We start from the raw sequence: 19,497 nt of genomic DNA, 5'->3' as shown, positions 1-19,497 counted from the left end.
TCGTTAGTTAGGTTAATTCCTAGGTATTTTATTTTTCTTGATGCTACTGTGAATGGTATTGTTTGCATAATTTCTTTTTTTATTGATTTCACTCTTGGTATAGGCAAATATTATTGATTTTTTTGTGTTGATTTTGTGTCTTGCTACATCAGTTATAGCTTATGGCTAGATTTCCCCCAAAGCTTCATATCGTCCTAGGTGGGACTTTTTCAGAGGTGGCTGGACCTAAAGTGTGTGACACTGGGATTGATTCATGGTGCAATGCTAGGATCAAAGGCACTAGGATTAAGGGCATGAGTGCTACCCACCCTAAGTAACCTGGATAAGATATAAGGGATAGAAAGAGCCATGCTCACCCCTTGTTTCTTTGCTACCTTATGCTTGCCATGAACTGTTTCTGTTTTGCAATGCAACCCTGCCTTGGAGCAAGCCAATTATGAACTGAAACCTTTACAAACTGTGAGCTAAACAAACCTTTCCTCTTTTAACTCTGGGTGTTGAGTATTTTGTCTTAGCAATGAGAAAAGTAACTAAGACAGAATTTGGTACCAGAGAAGTGGGGTTGTTGCTATGACTATACCTGACCATGTGGTTCAGAGTCTTTGTGACTGGCTTGTGGGAAGCCTTTGGAAAAGTTCAGAGATGCTGGTTGGAAAAATAGAGCTGGAATGCATTAGGCTGTGCTGTACTGTGTGGGATATTCTGGTTAGAGCTCAGAAGACCAGAAGGCTGATAGAAACCCTGCTGGTAAAGACTAGGCTCAGGAAGTTTCTGCTGGGAAGAAGGACTACACTGGCTATGGGACTTCAGACAATGTGTATTATACCAATTTCCATCTTGCTTGTGTCCAGAGACTTTGCCTGAGACTAAGATTAAGGGCAGCAGACTAATTAATCTTGCAGAAAAACATTCAAGGCAGTCTAAAGTTGATGTGATGGCATGGCTACTGTTGGAGGCTTTTGGCCAGATATATGTTAAGAATTAAGAGCCCAGAGGCTAGTGGAATGATTCAAATCATTGTGAGTTTGGCCAGAAAGGAAGTTTCAGTAAAGTTGCAGCCTGAAAAGTTGGAATACAGGAGAAATGGGTTGCTGAAAAGACTAGCAAAAAAAGCCAAGTATTTCAGAAGAAGACAACAGAAAAGATGGCCCGAGGATATCACAAGAACCAACAGGATTCCATGCTTTGCAGCCTCAGAGTTGCAAAAGCAACACATTACTTTGAGAAGAGAGCCCCAGAGCACCATGTTCCAGAATGGTGGTGGCCTAAGGGAATTGTTCCTCATGATTTGGTTCATAGGTGCTTGACCCCTATAGCCAAGAGAGAAGGAAGCCTAGCTACTGCTTCAGCTGGCAGCAGACCTTGGTATCATCCATGTGGTGCTGGTTTTAGGCACATGCAGAATGCAAGAATTGTGGGGTCAGGAATGCTTCCATTGTGATTTCAGCAGAAGGCCTGGGAGGCCAGGCAGTATGCCCCTAGAGGGCAATGTGTAAAGCTGAGTGTGAAGCCAAAGGTGCAGTGTGACCCTAGAAGTCTGGAGAAGCCAAGAACATGGATCATCTGAGGAAAACTATAAGGAGGGAGCAGAGCTAGCCCAAGAGAGAAGACTTAGAAGCAATAACCACCACGAGCGCTATAGGGGTGGAACCACACAATCCTTTGGAGTTCAGATCTTGCCACAGCTTGCTTTGGATGCTGGACATGGAACTGCAGGACTTAATGTTTGCCCTGTTGGAGTTTGGATTTGCTTTGGTCCCATTGCTTAGAATTCTCCTATTTGTACCTTTTGGAATGGTAATGTCTGTCTTGTGCCACTGAATGTTAGAAGTGTTTAACTTGCTTTTTATTTGTATGGGGGCTCAGAGTTTGCCTTAAATCTCAAAGGAGACTTTGAACTTGAACTTTTCAGCAATGCTGAACTGTTAGGACTTTGGCAACTTTTGGAGATGAACTAAATGCCTTTGCATGAAAGGCTGTGCATGAGTCTTGGAGTGCAGGGGTGGAATGTTATGGCTTGCGTCTAGATGTCCTTCTAATGTCTCATGCAGTTATAGGTGGGGCTTTTTCAGTGGTGGTGGGATCTACAGTGTGTGATGGTGGGGTTGATTCATGGTGCAATGCTAGGATCAAGGATACTATGATTAAGGATGTGAATGCTACCTGCCCTAAGTAGCCTGGATAAGATATAAAGTGGTGATTTCTTGGTTGCTTTGTTACCTTCTGCACACCGTGAACTGTCTCTCCTCTGCATTGTCAATCTGTGACACCACCCTGCCCTAAAGCCAGCCAATTGTGGACTGAAATTTCTACAAACTGTGAGCTAAATAAATCTTTCCTTCTTTAACTTTGGGTGTCAGGTATTTTTCTCAGCAATGAGAAGAGTAACTAAGACAGTCACTGAAGTTGGTTATTAATTCTGAGAGGTTTTTTGGACAAAATTCTTTGGGTCTTCTATATAGAGTATCATGTCATCTGCAAAGAATAATAATTTGAGTTCTTCCTTTTCTATATGTATCCCTTTTATTTCTTTCTCTTGCCTGATTTCTCTAGATAATGTTTCAAGTACTATGTTGAATAGAAGTGGTGATAGTGTGCATCCTTGTCTTATTACTGATTTTAGAGGGAATGCTGTTAGTCTCCCCCCCCATATTTAATATAATGTTGGTCATTTGTTTGTCATAAATAGCTTTTAGGAAACTCAGGTATGGCCCTTCTATACCTATTTTCTTCAGGATTCTTATCATGCACGGTGTTGGATTTTTGTCAGAAGTCTTTACTGCATCTATCGATATGATCATGTGGCTTTTTTGTCCTTGCTTCTCTACATGTGGTGTATTAATTTGATTGATTTGCTTATGTTGAACCATTCTTGGAACCCTGGGATGAAACCTACTTGATTATGATGTATGATCTTTTCCTTGTTTTGAAGATAAGTTCTCATTGTGTAGTCCAGGCTGACCTCAAAATTGTAGCAACTCCTGCCTCAGTCTCCCGAGTGCTGGGGTTACACGCATATGTCATCATGCTCAGCTTGATCTTTTTGATGATGTGCCTGAATCCTATTCACTAATATCTTGTTGAGGATTTTTGTTCATTAAGGAGATTGGTCTGTATATTCTTTTCTAATTGGGTCTTTGTCTAGTTTTGGGGTCAGAGTGATACTGGCTTCCATAAATGAGTTTGGAAGCACTCTGTCCCTTTCAGTTTCACTGAAGAGCTCGAGGAGTATTTGTCATAGAATGTCCTTAGAGGCTTTGTAGAATTCAGGAGTAAATCTATCAGGTCTTGGACTTTTTTAAGTTTGAAACTACTGTCTCAATTTCGTGCTGTTAATGGCTTGTTCATCATTGTTTTGTCTTCTTGGATTAGATTTGGTAATTTGTATGAGTCTAGGAATCTGCCCATTTCTTCAAGATTTTCCAATTTGTTGGAATACAATTTTTCATAGTAGTTATCTTCTGGATTTCAATGGTGCCTATTGCTATTTCACCTTCACAGTGCTTTTCTTTTCATTTTTTCTTTTCTTCTTTTTTCTCTGTTTTGTTTTTTTTCCAGTACTGGGAATTGAACTCATGACCTTGCACTTGCCCGGCAGGCACTGTGCCGCTGAGCTAAATCCCCAGCCCCGCTTTTCTTTTTCATTTTTTTAATTTTAATTTTAATTTTTTTCTGCTTTTCTTTTTAAAATTAAGACTTTAATGTTACCTGCTTTTCTCTCAAAGAAAGTCAGTCATTTAATATTCATCATTTATACTGAAGTGTAAAAGTGCTTAATAATGATGAATATTTGCACTAACCATTTTACAATTTTTATATTACTTTTAGAGTAAATTTTCTAGGTTTATTTACTTATTTAGTTATTTTTAGTTAGTTATTTTTATTTTATGTAGTTATTTTTATTTGGTGGTACTAGGGATTGAAGCTAGGGTCTTCACACTGAGCTGTATTCCCAACTTTTTAAAGAAAAATTCTTTATTTTGAGGCAGGATCTCAGTAAATCATTAAATTTCCCAATCTGAATTTGAACTTGCAGTCCTTCTTCCTCAGCCATCCAGAATGTGCTACCACCTCTGGTTTCATTTTCTAAGTTTTTTTTTTTTTTTTTTTTTTTTAAATTTATTTTTGAGATAAGGTCTCACCCTATAGTTCAGGCTAAACTTGAACTTACCATATAGCCCAGGATGGCCTTGAACTCTCAGGGGGGCCTCCTGCCTCAGCCTCCTGAGTGCTGGGGCTACAGGTGTGTGCAGCCATGCCCTGCTCTCTAAATTAATTCTTAACAAAATTTGAGAGATATTACTGTTAGCCCTGGTTACAAAGAGGCTGTATTCTCAGAAGAGCTCCATAATTATCTTGCATAAGATTTGATAGAACTTTCATAGGTAGTGCCAAGAAATGGTCCTGGTCCTTGGACTCCAAACTGTGAATTACCATGTTTTCTGCATTCTTTGTATGGAGAAGAGACTTGGGCACCTATATTGTCAATTCACTTGTGCTAATTTACTCTATATAATTATTAAATACATTTTTGGTAAAATAATGATGGCTTTAGATGCAAACAGGTTATTGGGTTATAAGTATTACAGTCAGGTCTTCAACCAAGTTATTAAGTGACATTTGTAAAAATAGGTATAAAATCATTGTCTATAACCTCACTGAGGTCTCAGCTTTCTGAGGTTTTAGAAGCTCCAACCCCACCTTGCAACCCATGAAGGCAGATGTGAGGGTTTTGCAAAGGCAGGATCTTGTTACTAGGTAGTGGGTGTTAAACAACCCCTACCCTCTAAATCCGAGGCTGAAAACAGGCCTGCCAAACCCCAGCCCTGAACAAGGGCCACTCTACTTACGTTGAAGGTTAGGGAACATCTCTAGCCCACAAATTTGAATTCCACCCATTTTTAGCTTTCACTATGCTAGTGAACAAGCTACTAATTTCACTCATAAACACGAATTTCTCACTTTAATTACACTAATCGCAAAGTTTCAGGGTCTGCTGGAATCAAAGGGAACCAAGGTCCTAGAAGAAGCCAACAGAATGTGGAGTTTTTGAGTAAATTCTAGCAGACCACTCCTTGAGTGTCTATGCCCAGTTAGATTGTTTGTCTGTCCTGGGATTTCAGAAGCACACAGCTGCATTATATTGTCTATGCTCTATTTTAAAGTAAATCATAGCCATCATAAGTGACTGTTAACGATTCTGAGAAGCCAGTAGGAGGGCAGGTGTTACATACTGTGGACTTAGGGCTCCACCTGGAGGGTCACCTGAGGCAAGCAAAAGATTGCCAAGCCCCCTCAGTACTCTAGTATTTCTTTGACTTTGGAAAATGAAGTTTGGAAGTTCTTAGTGTTTTTTCCATTGAGGCAGTTTATTTTAGAAAGGACTTTCCAGTGGATTTAATGAATATGCATTTTCTCTGAATCTGGAATCAGGTGCACTTTATCTGAGATGTGGAAAAAATTCTGATCTTTGTCTTCAAAGAAAGCAATAAACATTGGTTGGTTTAAACAAGACATCATTTAACGATACCGAGCCCAGACTCTTGCCAAATTTGGATGAGTGGGATTTGCAGCCCATTTCCATTTACCTGGTGTAGTTACTGGTGCCTTTGAGCCCATCAGGTCACCCTGCATGAAGGTAAGTCTTATTGTAGAGAGTTTTCAGAAATCTTTTTTTTTTTTTTTTTAGGACTTTGTTGTTTTGTTATAATTATTGACTAGCTTTACAAAAGCTTAGGACTTCTGAAGAATGACTGTGACTCAGTAATGCAGAATGGCTTATCTCTTTAAGTACTTCTACCCTCAGTAGGTGCGGAACCACTGCTGCTCCTTGAAGCAGGTGGACTTCAGTGCCAGAAAACACTTTCAGAGTTTACAGAAAAAACGGGACTAGGGCCCACATAACTTTCAGGAAGGGGAGACTCTTTCCTGTTTATATCTCCCAGTATTTAGATTTTAAAAAAAAATACTTGAAAGGAATCATCTTAAGTACACCGGGACCCCAAAGTTTGATTTTTAACCAGAAAACTAGCCTTAAAAAACTCTCAGTTTAACAGATTAGGGACATGATATTTATATATCATTCTATGATACATTATGGTAATTCAGTACATGTATGTAATGTGTAGTAATCAAATCGGGATATTAAGCATTTCCATCTCTTCAAACACTGGTCATTTTTATATGCTGGAATTTTATATACTTGTTATTATTTATGACTCAAAGGTAAAGGCAGTATTTTTTGGTACTGCAAAAATGTACTGTCAAACGTTCATCTCAGATTTTTAAACATTGTTTTCTAATGTAACAGAAAATGCTCCCAGCCAGTCTGTTAGTTGCTTAGGTAACAGTCCCAGTTACAAGTTCCTGTTGCTTCTTTCTCCTAGAAACTGCTGATCACTGTGATGCATACTGTAGGATCCAATTAAAGACAGCTGAGTGCTCTGCTTTTGTACTTCCTGCTTGCTTATCCCGTATAAGCCTCAAACCACCAGAGATCAGGGTCTGATATTTTGGGAACAATCCCAATTAGTGCCCATAGATGTAAATAAATCTGCCTCCAAATCCTGGGTGTCGGTCATGGTGTTTCTGTTTGCTGTTGCACTGACAGCTGTCCCTTGTTCAAAAAGTATGCCTTGAAAAGAACAGATAGAACTTTTGAGTTCTATAAAGAAAGAGCTGACAACATACCAGCTCATCCACCATGGGACACTTGAAGGTAAAGTGTTTAGGAGAAAGGGACAGGCTTATGTGAGGGACCAAAAATGGTTCTTGAAAAATGCTATAGAGATAGGCCCAGTCACGTGTATCTGTGATTAGCAGACACAAATAGAGACAGGTTCTTCTGACCTGTTTGAGTAAACTGTAGGATAAACTTGTGCTTTCTGGGAGGCATGGGGAATCCATTTTTTCTTAAAGATGAGCTTATTGTTGCTGCTAATTGCATTATGGCCCTGTGAAATAAGCTTCTCACATGTTTAATGACTGGATTAATGAATAAATGACTTACAGAATCAGTTATTTGTCTTTTAGCTTCCTTTATATCATATTGCCTTCTTTCACCACCTCAACTATTCTAAAGTGTTTTATGTTTCGGTGGAGCAGTGATTTTCAACCATATTTCAGTCCCACTAGCTTCCGCCTACTTTCCACTACCACCCCACCCCCAAGCCAAAAGAGACAGAAGGAAAGCTCTGCTGCTTCCATGAATATTATCCACAAATCTTTGGCCAGAGGAAGAAGGAGGTGCCACAGACAATTTGACTCTCATGTTAGCGTTGCCACATGTCTCTTTGTTGGTTTGTTTAGTTCAGTAGTAACTTTCTATGGAGTAGGCAAGCTTTAACCTAGCTTTACTTAATTTTGAATGTTAAGTTCCAGGCATTAAAATTTTCTGTAATTCTTAATGACGTGTGAGTAGAAGTTACAGATAATTGCTTTACCCAAACAAAGTTGAGCGTAATGGTTTTAAGGACAGAAAAGTCTGACATGCCTCTTTACTTCATTCTAAAGAAAGAAAAACACTGTTAATGGTGATCAAAAATAAAAATTAAAGACATTCATGATTATAAGTATCAGTTGTGAGAAGTTCCACGTTCCCCTTTCCTACTGTGGTTCTTCTCCATGCCCACAATAAAGGCACTTTATTCTGTCTTTAAGAAAAAAAAAAAGTATCAGTTGCATTAAGTACCAGATTGTGACAAAGACTAATTGTAGTCTAGAAGAACATAGCGGGCCAGAAGTGTTGACAGAAAAGGAATCCTCATTGTTGCTTATGACTAGAGGGAAAATATATGTTACTTCACTGATCTTAGATGGGAATGTGGCAAGGGAAGGGATCCCCAGTTCATGGATAGTCATGAGTGTTTTTCAGCACTCTGCCAGCAATGCAGGGCACAGGATGAATGGCTGTGCTTCTAGATCTCACGGACAAAACCTTAATTTTCTACTTTCCTTGGAGGAATTTTGAAATGAATTCCCAAGAATCATCATACGGTCATATGGTGGTGTTTTAACATTCTGATCTAAGCCTTTAAAACTGTCAAAAATTGAAACCAGTGAAACTGATGCCTTGTACCCGGTTTGCTTTATTATGTATTAATTTACATGTCATTGAAACAAAGCACACTGTGAACTTGAAACAGGAAAATGGAGCTGACCACTGTATTTGGGAAATCTCTGAGGAGAACTCAAATTAAGCTCATAATTTACTGCTGGAATTCTTTGAGGTTAACCAGAGTCTCTTCATAGGAAAAAAATCATGCTACAGTTTGAAAATTAATCTTATTTGTGCCAAATGACAAAGTGGCTAGATAACTGGCGGAAAATATGATGGATTTAACAACATTAAGACAATATAGGGGCTGGAGGTTTAGCTCAGTGGCACAGCGCCTGCCCGGCAAGTGCAAGGTCTTGAGTTCGATCCCCAGTACTGGAGAGGAAGAAAAAAAAAAAAGTATAATTTTCTTATTTAACCACAAATTGGAAATAGCATATAAAAGCATTTTATTTTATTTTTTTTTGTTACCAGGGACCGAACACATGGCCTTCCACTTGCCAGGCAGATTCTTATGCCACTGAGCTATATCCCCGGCCCCATAAAAACATCTTAGAAACTAGAGGAGAGGTGCTATTGCCTATTAGCTTTTCAAAGCAACACTCAATTAAAGAGGAGAATTATTCTGATACAGTCCCAGAGAACAGAACAGCATAGTCAGTGGCTTCGTTTATGGTGTCCATAATGCACATGGTCAATTATAGCCATGGCAATGAGACATTGTAGCCTGTGAAGGGCTTCTGAAGGGATCTAGTGTAGCCTAATATTTTATTATGGAAAAATTTCCCAAAAAGTTTCCCGTTTCCAGAATAATTGCATTACATCTGACAAAAAATCATGTTTTAAAAGTTTTTTCATACAAAAGGACCTTATTTTTATAGTTGTGGACACATAAATTGTACTAGTACAAAGTGTGTGGTAGTTTGATGTGAAATATTTTGGAAGACTGATACATTAACTATATAACCACTTCCACATAAGTACAAAAAATTTAAAAATTGAACTAGTGCCCATTTAACACCCAATAAATGGGTAGAATTTGTAAATTTGAGAGAGTTAAGCCTCCATTACCTCAACAAAATGAATATTTAATGGCTTATTAGAAGGAAAATTCTATTCAAAAGAAAGGAACCTTTTCTTTATTTTCCATCCTGTTAGTTTTGAGTGAATTTCTCAACATTCAGAGCCATAAGAGATGTAGTATCTAACTCTGACTTTTGTTTTCTCTTTGTTCTAGAAGCCTCCCCAGCTTTCCGAGGATGATATCCAACTAAAAAGCAAGAGAGACAACGGTAGTCATCTCCTGGAGTCTGCTACCTGCTCTATTCCCCCAGATCACAAAAACATGGAAATTGAGGTGTCTGTTACAGAATGCAGTAAAAGTGTTCCTGGAATCACTTCCACTCCCCATTCCATGGACCACATTTCCCCTTTCTATTCACCCCCGCACAATGGCCTCCTCACCCATCACCATGAATCTCTGGATAACGATGTGGCCAGGGAGATCCGATATCTAGACGAGGTGCTGGAGGCCAACTGCTGTGATTCTGCTGTGGATGGAACTTACAACGGAACATCCTCCCCAGAGCCCGGTGCAGAGATCCTGGTGGGCAGCATAAGCCCACCTGCCCACATAACTACCCAGCCTGATTCCACTGAGAGAGTAGTGGCCAGGCAGGCTCCTCCTCACATCGAGCTCAGTAGAAGCCCCTCTGACACCATGGCAGAGGAGGAGAGGGCAAACGGCCCCTCCCCTGACCAGCTCCGAGATACACTGGGGGACAGCCTGCAGGCCCCCGTGAGCCCCACCTCCTCCACCAGCTCTCGCTGTTCTTCCCGAGATGGAGAGTTCACACTCACCACGCTGAAGAAAGAGGCCAAGTTTGAGCTTCGTGCCTTCCATGAGGACAAGAAGCCATCCAAGCTCTTTGAGGAGGATGAACGTGAGAAGGAACAGTACTGTGTCCGCAAAGTGAGGCCTTCAGAAGAGATGCTCGAGCTGGAAAAGGAGAGGAGGGAGCTCATCCGGAGTCAGGCTGTGAAGAAGAATCCTGGCATTGCAGCAAAGTGGTGGAATCCTCCCCAGGAGAAAACCATTGAGGAGCAGCTGGACGAGGAACATCTGGAGTCACATAAAAAGTACAAGGAGCGCAAGGAGAGAAGGGCGCAGCAGGAGCAGCTGCTGTTACAGCAGCAACTACAACAGCAGCAGCAGCAGCAGCAACCACCACCACCCCCAGCACAGCTCTGCACAACACCAGCTTCCTCTCATGAATGTCCCAGTGGGACTGAAAATGCAAAGGAGGACATCGTCACAGAGCAGATCGACTTCTTAGCAGCACGCAAACAGTTCCAGCTGATGGAGAATACGAGGCAAGCAGTGGCCAAGGGCCAGAGTACACCTCGCCTCTTCTCTATTAAGCCTTTCTACAGGCCTTTGGGGTCCCTCAACTCAGACAAGCCAACAACCATCCTGAGACCAGCTTCTATTGTGGGACCTCCGGAAGACAGTGGTGCATCGGCAGCCAAGGGGCAGAAAGCACCCTTTGTGCCAGAGACCCAGTCAGGTGGAGGAGGCCTAGGCAGTGCCACCCCTCAGGGAAAGGAAGGGCCTTACAGTGAGCCCTCCAAGCGTGGGCCCTTATCGAAACTGTGGGCAGAGGACGGAGAGTTTACGAGTGCCCGTGCTGTCCTCACTGTGGTCAAAGATGATGACCATGGGATTTTGGATCAGTTTTCAAGATCGGTCAATGTCTCTTTGACCCAAGAGGAACTTGACTCAGGTTTGGATGAGTTGTCGGTTAGGTCCCAGGATACCACTGTCCTGGAGACCTTGTCCAATGATTTCAGCATGGACAACATCAGCGACAGCGGTGCCTCCAATGAGACAACCAATGCCCTCCAGGAAAACTCCCTGGCTGATTTCTCTCTGCCTCAGACTCCACAAACGGATAACCCTTCTGAGGGCCGAGAAGCAGTCTCCAAGTCATTTAGTGATCATGGTTTCTATTCCCCTTCCTCTACCCTGGGAGATTCTCCATCTGTGGATGACTCCTTAGAGTATCAGGCTGGTCTTCTGGTGCAGAATGCCATTCAACAAGCCATAGCCGAGCAGGTGGACAAGGCTGTGCCCCAAACCAGCAAGGATGGAGCAGAAGGGCAGGGGCCAGAAGTGACTCTGGAGGGCACTGAAGCCAGGGCCCCCAGCTCAGAGAAGCCACAGAGCACCTTTGAGCCTCCTCAGGTGTCCTCTCCTGTTCAAGAGAAAAGAGATGTATTACCAAAGAATCTACCTGCAGAGAATAAGGTGCTCAGGGAAAGGGGGCCCTCCCAACTGCCGCCAGCTGTGCAGTCCAGCGGCCCGATCGACATGGAGGAGACCAGGCCTGAAGGGGGCTATTTCAGCAAGTACTCCGAGGCGGCTGAGCTGAGAAGCACGGCCTCCCTGCTGGCCACTCAAGAATCTGACGTGATGGTTGGGCCTTTCAAGCTGAGGTCAAGGAAGCAGCGGACTTTGTCCATGATCGAGGAAGAAATTCGAGCTGCCCAGGAGCGGGAAGAGGAGCTGAAGCGGCAGAGGCAAGTGCTGCAGAGCACCCCGAGCCCCAGGACCAAGAATGCCCCGTCTCTCCCCTCCAGAACCTCCTGCTACAAAACTGCTCCAGGTAAGTAGCGGCCTCATCTCACATGCAGGAGGTGGAAACCTGATTCCTGCTCATGGGTCTCTGTGTGGAGCGCCACTGTGGCAGTGGCAGGGGGCACTGGCCGAGGACTTCACCAAGAGCGTCAAGTGTTCAGGGTCCCCGGAAGCGTGTGAGCCGGGATGGCGCCTGTCACTTCCCAGCAGATGCAGCAGTTCCTTGCTTCTCATTCTGTCTTGGTGTAGATCTGAGCTCATGACACAAAGTGTTCTCTTTTATAAGGAAAGCTGCCTCTTGGCTGAGGGAGAAGCTTTGTGTGGTACCAGCCTGCTGGAGTGGGCTCATGTGTGTACTGTGCCGAAGTCAGGAGCTTGACCCTTAGTATCTGGGATGAAACACGCCCATCTGACTGGGGGGCTGTGTTCCACTAACTCCTTTGGGATGCTGGGTCCCTTTCTAGGGATGGTAGTTGTGACTCAGTGTTGCTGATTGTCCTATGGACTGGGTGATTGAGTTTGTCTCCTTTAAGTCACCACAAACCAATTACAGCCATTTACCTTATAATGGTGTTTCAGTCAAGACAGAGTGCATATACAATGGTGGTCCTATAAGATTAAATCACCTACCGACATCAGAGGCATCTCACTGTGTGTAAGTGCACTTTATGGTGTTTATACAGTGATGAAATTTCCTAACAATGCATTTCTTAGAATGTGTCCCCAACCTTGAGCAAAGCATACTGTACTCCTTTCCTAGAGATAATTTAAGCAGTGCTGCCTGAAAGCTTAATTGTTGGAATTTACCTTGGCCCATCCAGATCTTCATTCCATCTTTGACACATGGCTTCCATAAAATCTACAGTGACACAGGTCATTCTTCATTATTAGGATTTAAATTTTGGAACAATCTCAAGCCTATAGAAAAGTTCCCATGTAAAATATATATATGCTTTTATTCTGAACCATTTGAGAGTAAATTAGTAATACAGTGCCCCATCATCCTCAGTTTTATAGAATGCCCTCAGCTTGGGTCTGTCCAGTGCTTTCATTTGATTGCCTTCAAATTATGTTTTCAGATCATCGCAGAAGATATTTTTGTTTTTTCCACTGTATTTCCTAATGGAATCCCTCATAGTATTGCCCCCAATTTACTTCTAGCACACAAGCAGTAGTCTAATATAAAGACATTTTAATGCTTTCCCTTATTTTCCCTACATGCTGTTGTCTGTCTGCCTTATTCACCAGGGTTAAGGGGCCTTACATGGAGCCAGGGTCCCAGTGTTTTCTCCTGGCATCCCGCAACCTGGTACCGATTTTCCCAGAACTTCTCTCTTTGCCAGTGCTGTCCTCCTTTCCCTCATCCCACCCAGAAGAATGATTTTTTTCCTGTATAACATTTAAAGGAGATGACATGAATTCCCAGATGTATGACAAGGATAGAAAGAAGCTGAAACTTTCTTTCTGTCCATGCCTGGAAACCTTTGGCTTATTGCTTGGCCAGCTAACCTCCAAGTTCATGATCAAGGAGGAAGCTGACACATTACTCTGAGGCAGCCAAACTGAACAATTCATGGCCAGGGCCAGAACTGCTGGCTGCAGCTTTGGTTTTGTGAATGAGATATTACTAAGTCCTTGCTGCACTACTTTGAATTTCCTGCCAGAAGAAGTGACTCAGCTGGTTTGCTGTGTGACTCAGACTGATGATTTAATATTGTGTGATGAAAAAATAGAATTTCTGACATCTTCTCTGGTAGAAATCATGCTGGTGACATCCTGGAATCCTAATACCTCGAGGTAAATATCCACTGAGAGGAAGAAGTGATAAGAAAGATGATGTCATAATTTTTCCCGTTGATATCTAGACATAGAGCCCATTTCCTGGGTATTGGAAAGATATTTGTTTTTGCTTGTAGTGTTTTTCTCCATTAAAGATGAAATGATAGGAGTTCTCTTTTGAAAATGGTATAGTCATTTTCAAAAACCCATTATCTGGAAATTCTGCCTTCTTGGTTCTTATGTGATTTTTGAAGGAAGAGGTTCCACTTAGAATTTGAGTGACATTTGTTTGTACAGGGATGAACAAGTGCCCAGTCCCTGTGAAATGATATTAATAAACATGACGGTTTTATGGCAGAAACATGGAGACCCTCGGGAGCACTGAATAGGAAGACCATCTTACTTATAGGACAGAGAAAGTCTTCTTTTCTTGGGAAACTGCCATCAAAACTGTGAACTGGAGGAGAAGTTGGGCTGAGAATGTGAGGATGGTGGTGCCAGTGGGGAATCCTAGAGAGATGCAAAAGGAACAGAGAACTTAGTGTACTTGAGGCCTTTAAAAAAGGCCAGAGTAGGTGAAATGACATTTAAACAAAAGAAAGGATGATATGGAGACAGACAGCAAAGAACCACATCATTCATGTTTACCCTGTGGTCAGCTGGAAAACACTGAGAGCTTTCCTAAAGCTAATTTTCTTTACATATTTCTGAGCTGACCTGCCTTCACTCATGAATTGATGGCCCCAAAGCATTCTTGGTTTAATGGGTCCATTACATAGAATTGGGTTGATCTCTTTCTATAGGCAGGCCCTTCTGAAGACATGCCGCCATCTTAAAAACTTCTTCACGTGCGCGCCCTCTGCTGACCGTTCGTAGAAGTGGGGAATAAGGCCGCACCGTGGCAGGCGCAGGAGCCTGTTAAAGGGGAAACCCGCATACTGCTGTAAAACCCCTTTGAGGAGAGAACTGGGAGGAGAGGGAATATCCAAACATTTTTTTAAATTGAAATTATAGTTTAAGACCGTTTCAAATATCTTTTCATGTTAGGGTTGCCAGCAGACCATTTTCCCCTTGGTGCCTGTGTGTATTCTTAGATATCCTGGTTTCACTTCCCCGTTCTGAGTGTGCCCCTGAAACTCCGTTAGGTCATGATTAGCTTTGCTTCTTGAAATAGTTTCTGTTTTCGTGTTAGTTGTTGGATTGTAAGCAGATGGTCTACCGTGAGTGCTCTGTGAGTTCTTTCTGAAAGTTCTTTTCCCAGGAAGCTCAGCCATTTATTCCTCAAATGGGTTCATGCCCTGAAATCTTTGAAAGAACTGGGTATGCAAGCAAGGCGTCAATTTCTCAATTTGAGGGCAGACAAAGATGAATGTTCACTCCATCAACTGAACACAAGTGTGTTTGGTATGGCGAGGTCAAAGGCAACAGAATTAGTCAAGTATTACTCACTGAGCATCATGACTACCTTCTGTTCTCTTCTCCTTTCCAAGATCCTGCCTGTATTCTCTTATTTGAACCCAGCAAATATGTACCTTTAAAAAGTACACACCATTTGGAAAGGGATTTATCGGCAAAGCCTACACTGAACCTGTGTTAGGAAAAAGATCAGGGTAAATAATGAAAAGGGTGGGGGGAGTGCTGGGGATTTATCTCAGTGGCACTGCACCTGCCTGGCAAGTGCAAGGTTGTGAGTTCGATTCCTGGTACCGGAGAAAAAGCAAAACAAAACAAAACAAAAAATTAATGAAAACAGGGCTTCTTAAAAATGCATGGTTGCCTTTGGAAACTACCTTCAGAGGGTTAAAAAGGGCAATTGTCATGGTCAAACCTCTTTATCAGCCTTACTCCTGAGAAGACAGGGGCTTTCCTCTGTGAGATGAAGAAGAAGGCTTTTGCTTTTGGGCAGTAGGACTTTGGAAAAAGCAGACTCCCTCCCCCCATCAAATTAATTCTCTGCCATGTAAGCAGGTTCTGCCGTTACTGCTAATTGTTCTGGCCTTTTTGGTAGATCTGGGGTGGCTCCTGCTGGCATCCATGTCTTGCTGGGGCCATGGCATGTGTCCTTCCTTCTGTATAGCTACTCCATACTCCAAGTTATGAGAGTGCCTTCAGAATAATCAGACTCAGCCACATACAAAGAAAATACATACTCTTGGGCTAACAAAGAGGAAGTGAATCAAAGGGCCTAATTCTTGTAAGATCCCTGGTAAGAAAGGGAGCTAATCAAAGCCAGACTTGGGGGCAGGATGTCCCCTATGACTGCTGGAGCCAGGGCAGGATATGAATGCTTCCCTTGCTAGCCAGCTACTCACTGTGAACTTCCCAAGTAGGCTGGCCTTTCAGATCTATTTGATCTCTATGAATAAGCCTCTATTTAGGAGGTGGAAGATTGGGGTAGGAGTGGAGGTGGAGAAGGTACTGCATGCTGGTCAGAACACAAGAACCCCAAAGAATACATTTGTAGTTTGTCAATGATATTTTATTTCTCATAGCCTTAATAAACTAAAGTTTGCCAAACACTTGTATGTATCTAACACCAGGGGTATAACCAGTCTCTCTTTCATTTCCCATTAGTCAAATATAAATTCACACTTTGGGTAAGAAAGCTGGTCAAGGAAATAGTTGCTTAAGTGTGACAGTTACTTCCCTGGATTCACATCTAGAGTTAAGTTCTGGACTTATCACTCGCTGAGTCTGTGACTAGCATACTTACCTCTGTAGGCCTCAGTTTCCTCACCAGTAAAATGGGAATAAAATACTATGAGCCTCACACACACAAAAAAACTTTAGACAGTGTGTGGTACATAAAATATTTTTAATAAGAGTGGTTATTGGTATTATTACAATTGCTGTCAGGTTTTAGTGAAAATCCTGGAAAGCATTAGCAGAATTACTTAAGAGTTATTCTCCCATAGCAGCTGTGAATCTGAAATATATAACAGAATATGTATCATAAAATTACTTTCTATTCCTAGTTAGTTTTTCAGTGACTTCTATAGAATTAAAATTTCTCTTACAAAACCTAGGTTCAGGGATAAGTTTTTGGGTTGTTTTTTTTTTTTGTCTTTTTGAGGCAGGGTCTAGCTATGCATTTCAGGCTGGCCTTGAGCTCACTTTGTAGCCCAGGCTGGTCTGGAACTCACAATGATCCTCCTGCCTCAGCCTCCCAAGTGCTGGGATTACAGGCATGCGCCACCATGCCTGGCTGAAGAATAAGTTTTTAATACTAAGCTATGATTTAAAAAAACAGAGTGACAAAATCATGCTTAAGTTTATTGGATGACAATAAAATTATGCCATAAAAGTGCTTCCCTCCTCTGTTTGGGAGATAGCCTTGCACAACCAAGACCACTGCGTTGGCAGAAATGTGTTTAATAAAAAAAGATCTTAATAGGATCTTGCTTTTCATCCTGACTTTTTTTTTTTTTTTTGCAGTACCAGGTATTGAACTCAAGACCTTGCGCTTGCTGGGCAGGTGCTTATGCCATTGAGCTATATCCCCAGCCCCTCACCCTGACTTTCATGCTTACTCTTTCAATTAACTTTGAATCTTTTTTTAAAATCTTAAACTGAGCTTTCCCTGGAAAAGCAGAGCACTTTACTTCTAGCATTTCCATCATCTTCCAATGGTACTCATAGGGTAGACCCCATCTCAGCAGCTTAGAAAACACCCTGAGTTAGCTTGGAGTAATGGTGCTCACTTACAATCCCAGCTAATTCAGGATGCTAAGGTAGGAGGGCCTCCAGTCTGGGGCCAGCCTGGGCAACTTAGTGAGACCCTGGTTTCCAAAACAAAACAACAACAAACATCCCCACACTAACTTACCTTGAAGTTATCATAGTTGGCAATTTCTCAGATTTGTTTCACTGGGGAGGGGTATTTCTCATTCCTGAGCTAGGCTTATGATCTCAGGATTCACTTCACACGCTTTCATCCTGAAGCCTTCAGAAGCAAAGGTGAAAGAATAAGGAAGGGGTCAGCTCGCGGTGAGTGGGTCACAGTTGGAATAGCGTAAGTGGGTGCCCTCGGGCTGCTGAGCAGGATGCTCCCTCTGACAGGCTGGAGAGACAACTAAACATGCAAGGGAGCGCCTCACTTTCTGGGGACTTGTGATCACTTTAGATGTACACAGGCTCTCCCCAGTGCTGTGTGAAGAAAGGAGGTCACTGAAGGAGGCCTGGGCCAAGGCATGTCACCTGGTGGGTGTTTTTGTTCAGTTTGGTTCGGTTTTTAAATAGGAGTGGGCAATGGCTTGTTCTGTTTCTTTCAGAAATGTAGAAACAAAAGGCCATTGAGTGAAGACCTCAGAATCCATGTATATGGAGTATAATAATCACCCAAATCTAAACTTTTGATTTCCACAAAAGAAACTAAACTGAAGAATCCAGATTCTTGGCCTTCTAGAAGTTAGACGTGTCCCTGCAGAAGGAAGATTTTGGGCTGCCAGCGATGACAACAGCAGTGTTCTGAGGACAGGCAGCCCTCTCTTGGGTTTCCTTGGGTGGGAGGAATCGCAGATTCTTTCTCTGCCTAGCCTGCTTCCCGTCAACACAGCCTACCACACATGTCCGAGGGAAATCCCCGAGCTCAGCCAAGGCATGGCTAGCTTTCTCCGGGCCAGAAAGTGATTTAGTTATTTCTGATAAATAAACAGGAAACACAAATTCATGCTTCCAGATTTTCTTTTCCGCGCAAAGTGAGAGACAGCAGTGGCTAATTTGGAATGAAATCTGCCGCTTCCCCTACACCTTACTCTGCCTCACAATGCTACATTTTGTGGGCACCGCTGCAGTGAGATAAGCAGAGGGTGTTTAAATGTCCGAGCTCCATGAGTGTGTGCTCCCCGGGAAGGTGGAAAGACCTGTAAAATAAAGATACCAATACATAAGGCTCAATCAAGCAAGCAGGTTTATCCCCTTTTCTCAGCATGGGCTAATTTATATTTAAAAATTTGAGTTGTTTCTTTCTCTCTTTTTTTTTTTTTTTTTGGTACCTGGTATTGAATTCATGACCTTGCACTTGCCAGGCAAGCACTTGTGCCACTGAGCTATATCCCTGACCGTTGAGTTGTTTCATAATTTGAAATTAATTTGTACCTATTATAGGAAATAATTGGAAAATAAAAATAAAAGTGACTCCTCAACCTGCTCAACCAGGGATATCAACTTATTTTTCTAGATTATCCTCCTGGACAAATATCTGCGGGAGATCCTATTGGATTTATACTTGTCTTTATTATTGTATAGTTTTAGAAACTGAAAGTCACAAGTGTGCCTGCCATGGACCAAATTGTGTCCCCTCCAAATTCACATGCTGAAGCTCTAGTGTGGGGAATTGGTATTGGGAAGTGTGGTCTCTGGGAGGTTATCAGGTCTGGATGAAGTATGAGAGAGTGGAGCCCTCATCATAGGATTAGTGCCCTTGTAAGGAGAGACACCAGAGAGCTCCTCCTCTCTCCCCACTGTGTGAGGACACAGTGAGAAGGCAGCTGTTTGCAAGCCAGAAAGAGACCTCTCACTAGAAACCAAACGTGGCAATTTTATCTGGAAATAAATGTTGCTTAAGTCACACGGTGTATGGTATGTTGGCTGCATGGCAGCCTGAGCAGACTCAGACGAGGCTAAAATCAAGGTGTTCACTTCCTTTCCTTTTCCATTCTCCATGCTGCCTACACTCCATGGCCCATGATGCCTTCCTCCATCCCCAAAGCCAGCAGGGTAGCATCTTTAGATAACTCTGTTTGTGTCTCTCTCATCCTTCCTTTCTGTGAGTGCATCAGACTTGGGTAGAGAATGCAGGATAGACTTTCCACCTTGACTACCTGAGCTTAATCATCCATGAAGTTCTTCATGCCACATAAGGCAACATAGTGACTGGTTGAGGGGATTAGGAGTTGAACATCCTTGGGGACACCATTATTCAGCCAATCACATACTGTTCATCTGATACTGATTAAAGTTTTACCACATGCCGCACATGGTTCTCAAAGCCAGTAAATGGTGAACTAGGCCTTGAACTTGTGCA

At 42.4% G+C, this 19,497-nt stretch overlaps 1 protein-coding gene across 1 annotated transcript in view; it reads left to right on the top strand.

Annotated features, from left to right (window-relative positions):
• The window catches only part of LOC102017879 (A-kinase anchor protein 2), a gene marked incomplete at its 5' end in the record, with an annotated part of 466,044 nt that overhangs the window by 429,262 nt on the left and 17,285 nt on the right, over window positions 1–19,497 (top strand). The window contains 1 exon segment of the mRNA XM_005382747.2: window positions 9,294–11,721. Coding sequence (XP_005382804.2) covers window positions 9,294–11,721 — 2,428 coding nt within the window.

Source organism: Chinchilla lanigera, unplaced genomic scaffold (genome assembly GCF_000276665.1).
Source record: "Chinchilla lanigera isolate Chin_1 unplaced genomic scaffold, ChiLan1.0 scaffold00018, whole genome shotgun sequence".
NCBI lineage: Eukaryota > Metazoa > Chordata > Mammalia > Rodentia > Chinchillidae > Chinchilla > Chinchilla lanigera.
This window is presented reverse-complemented; position numbering and strand designations above follow the sequence as displayed.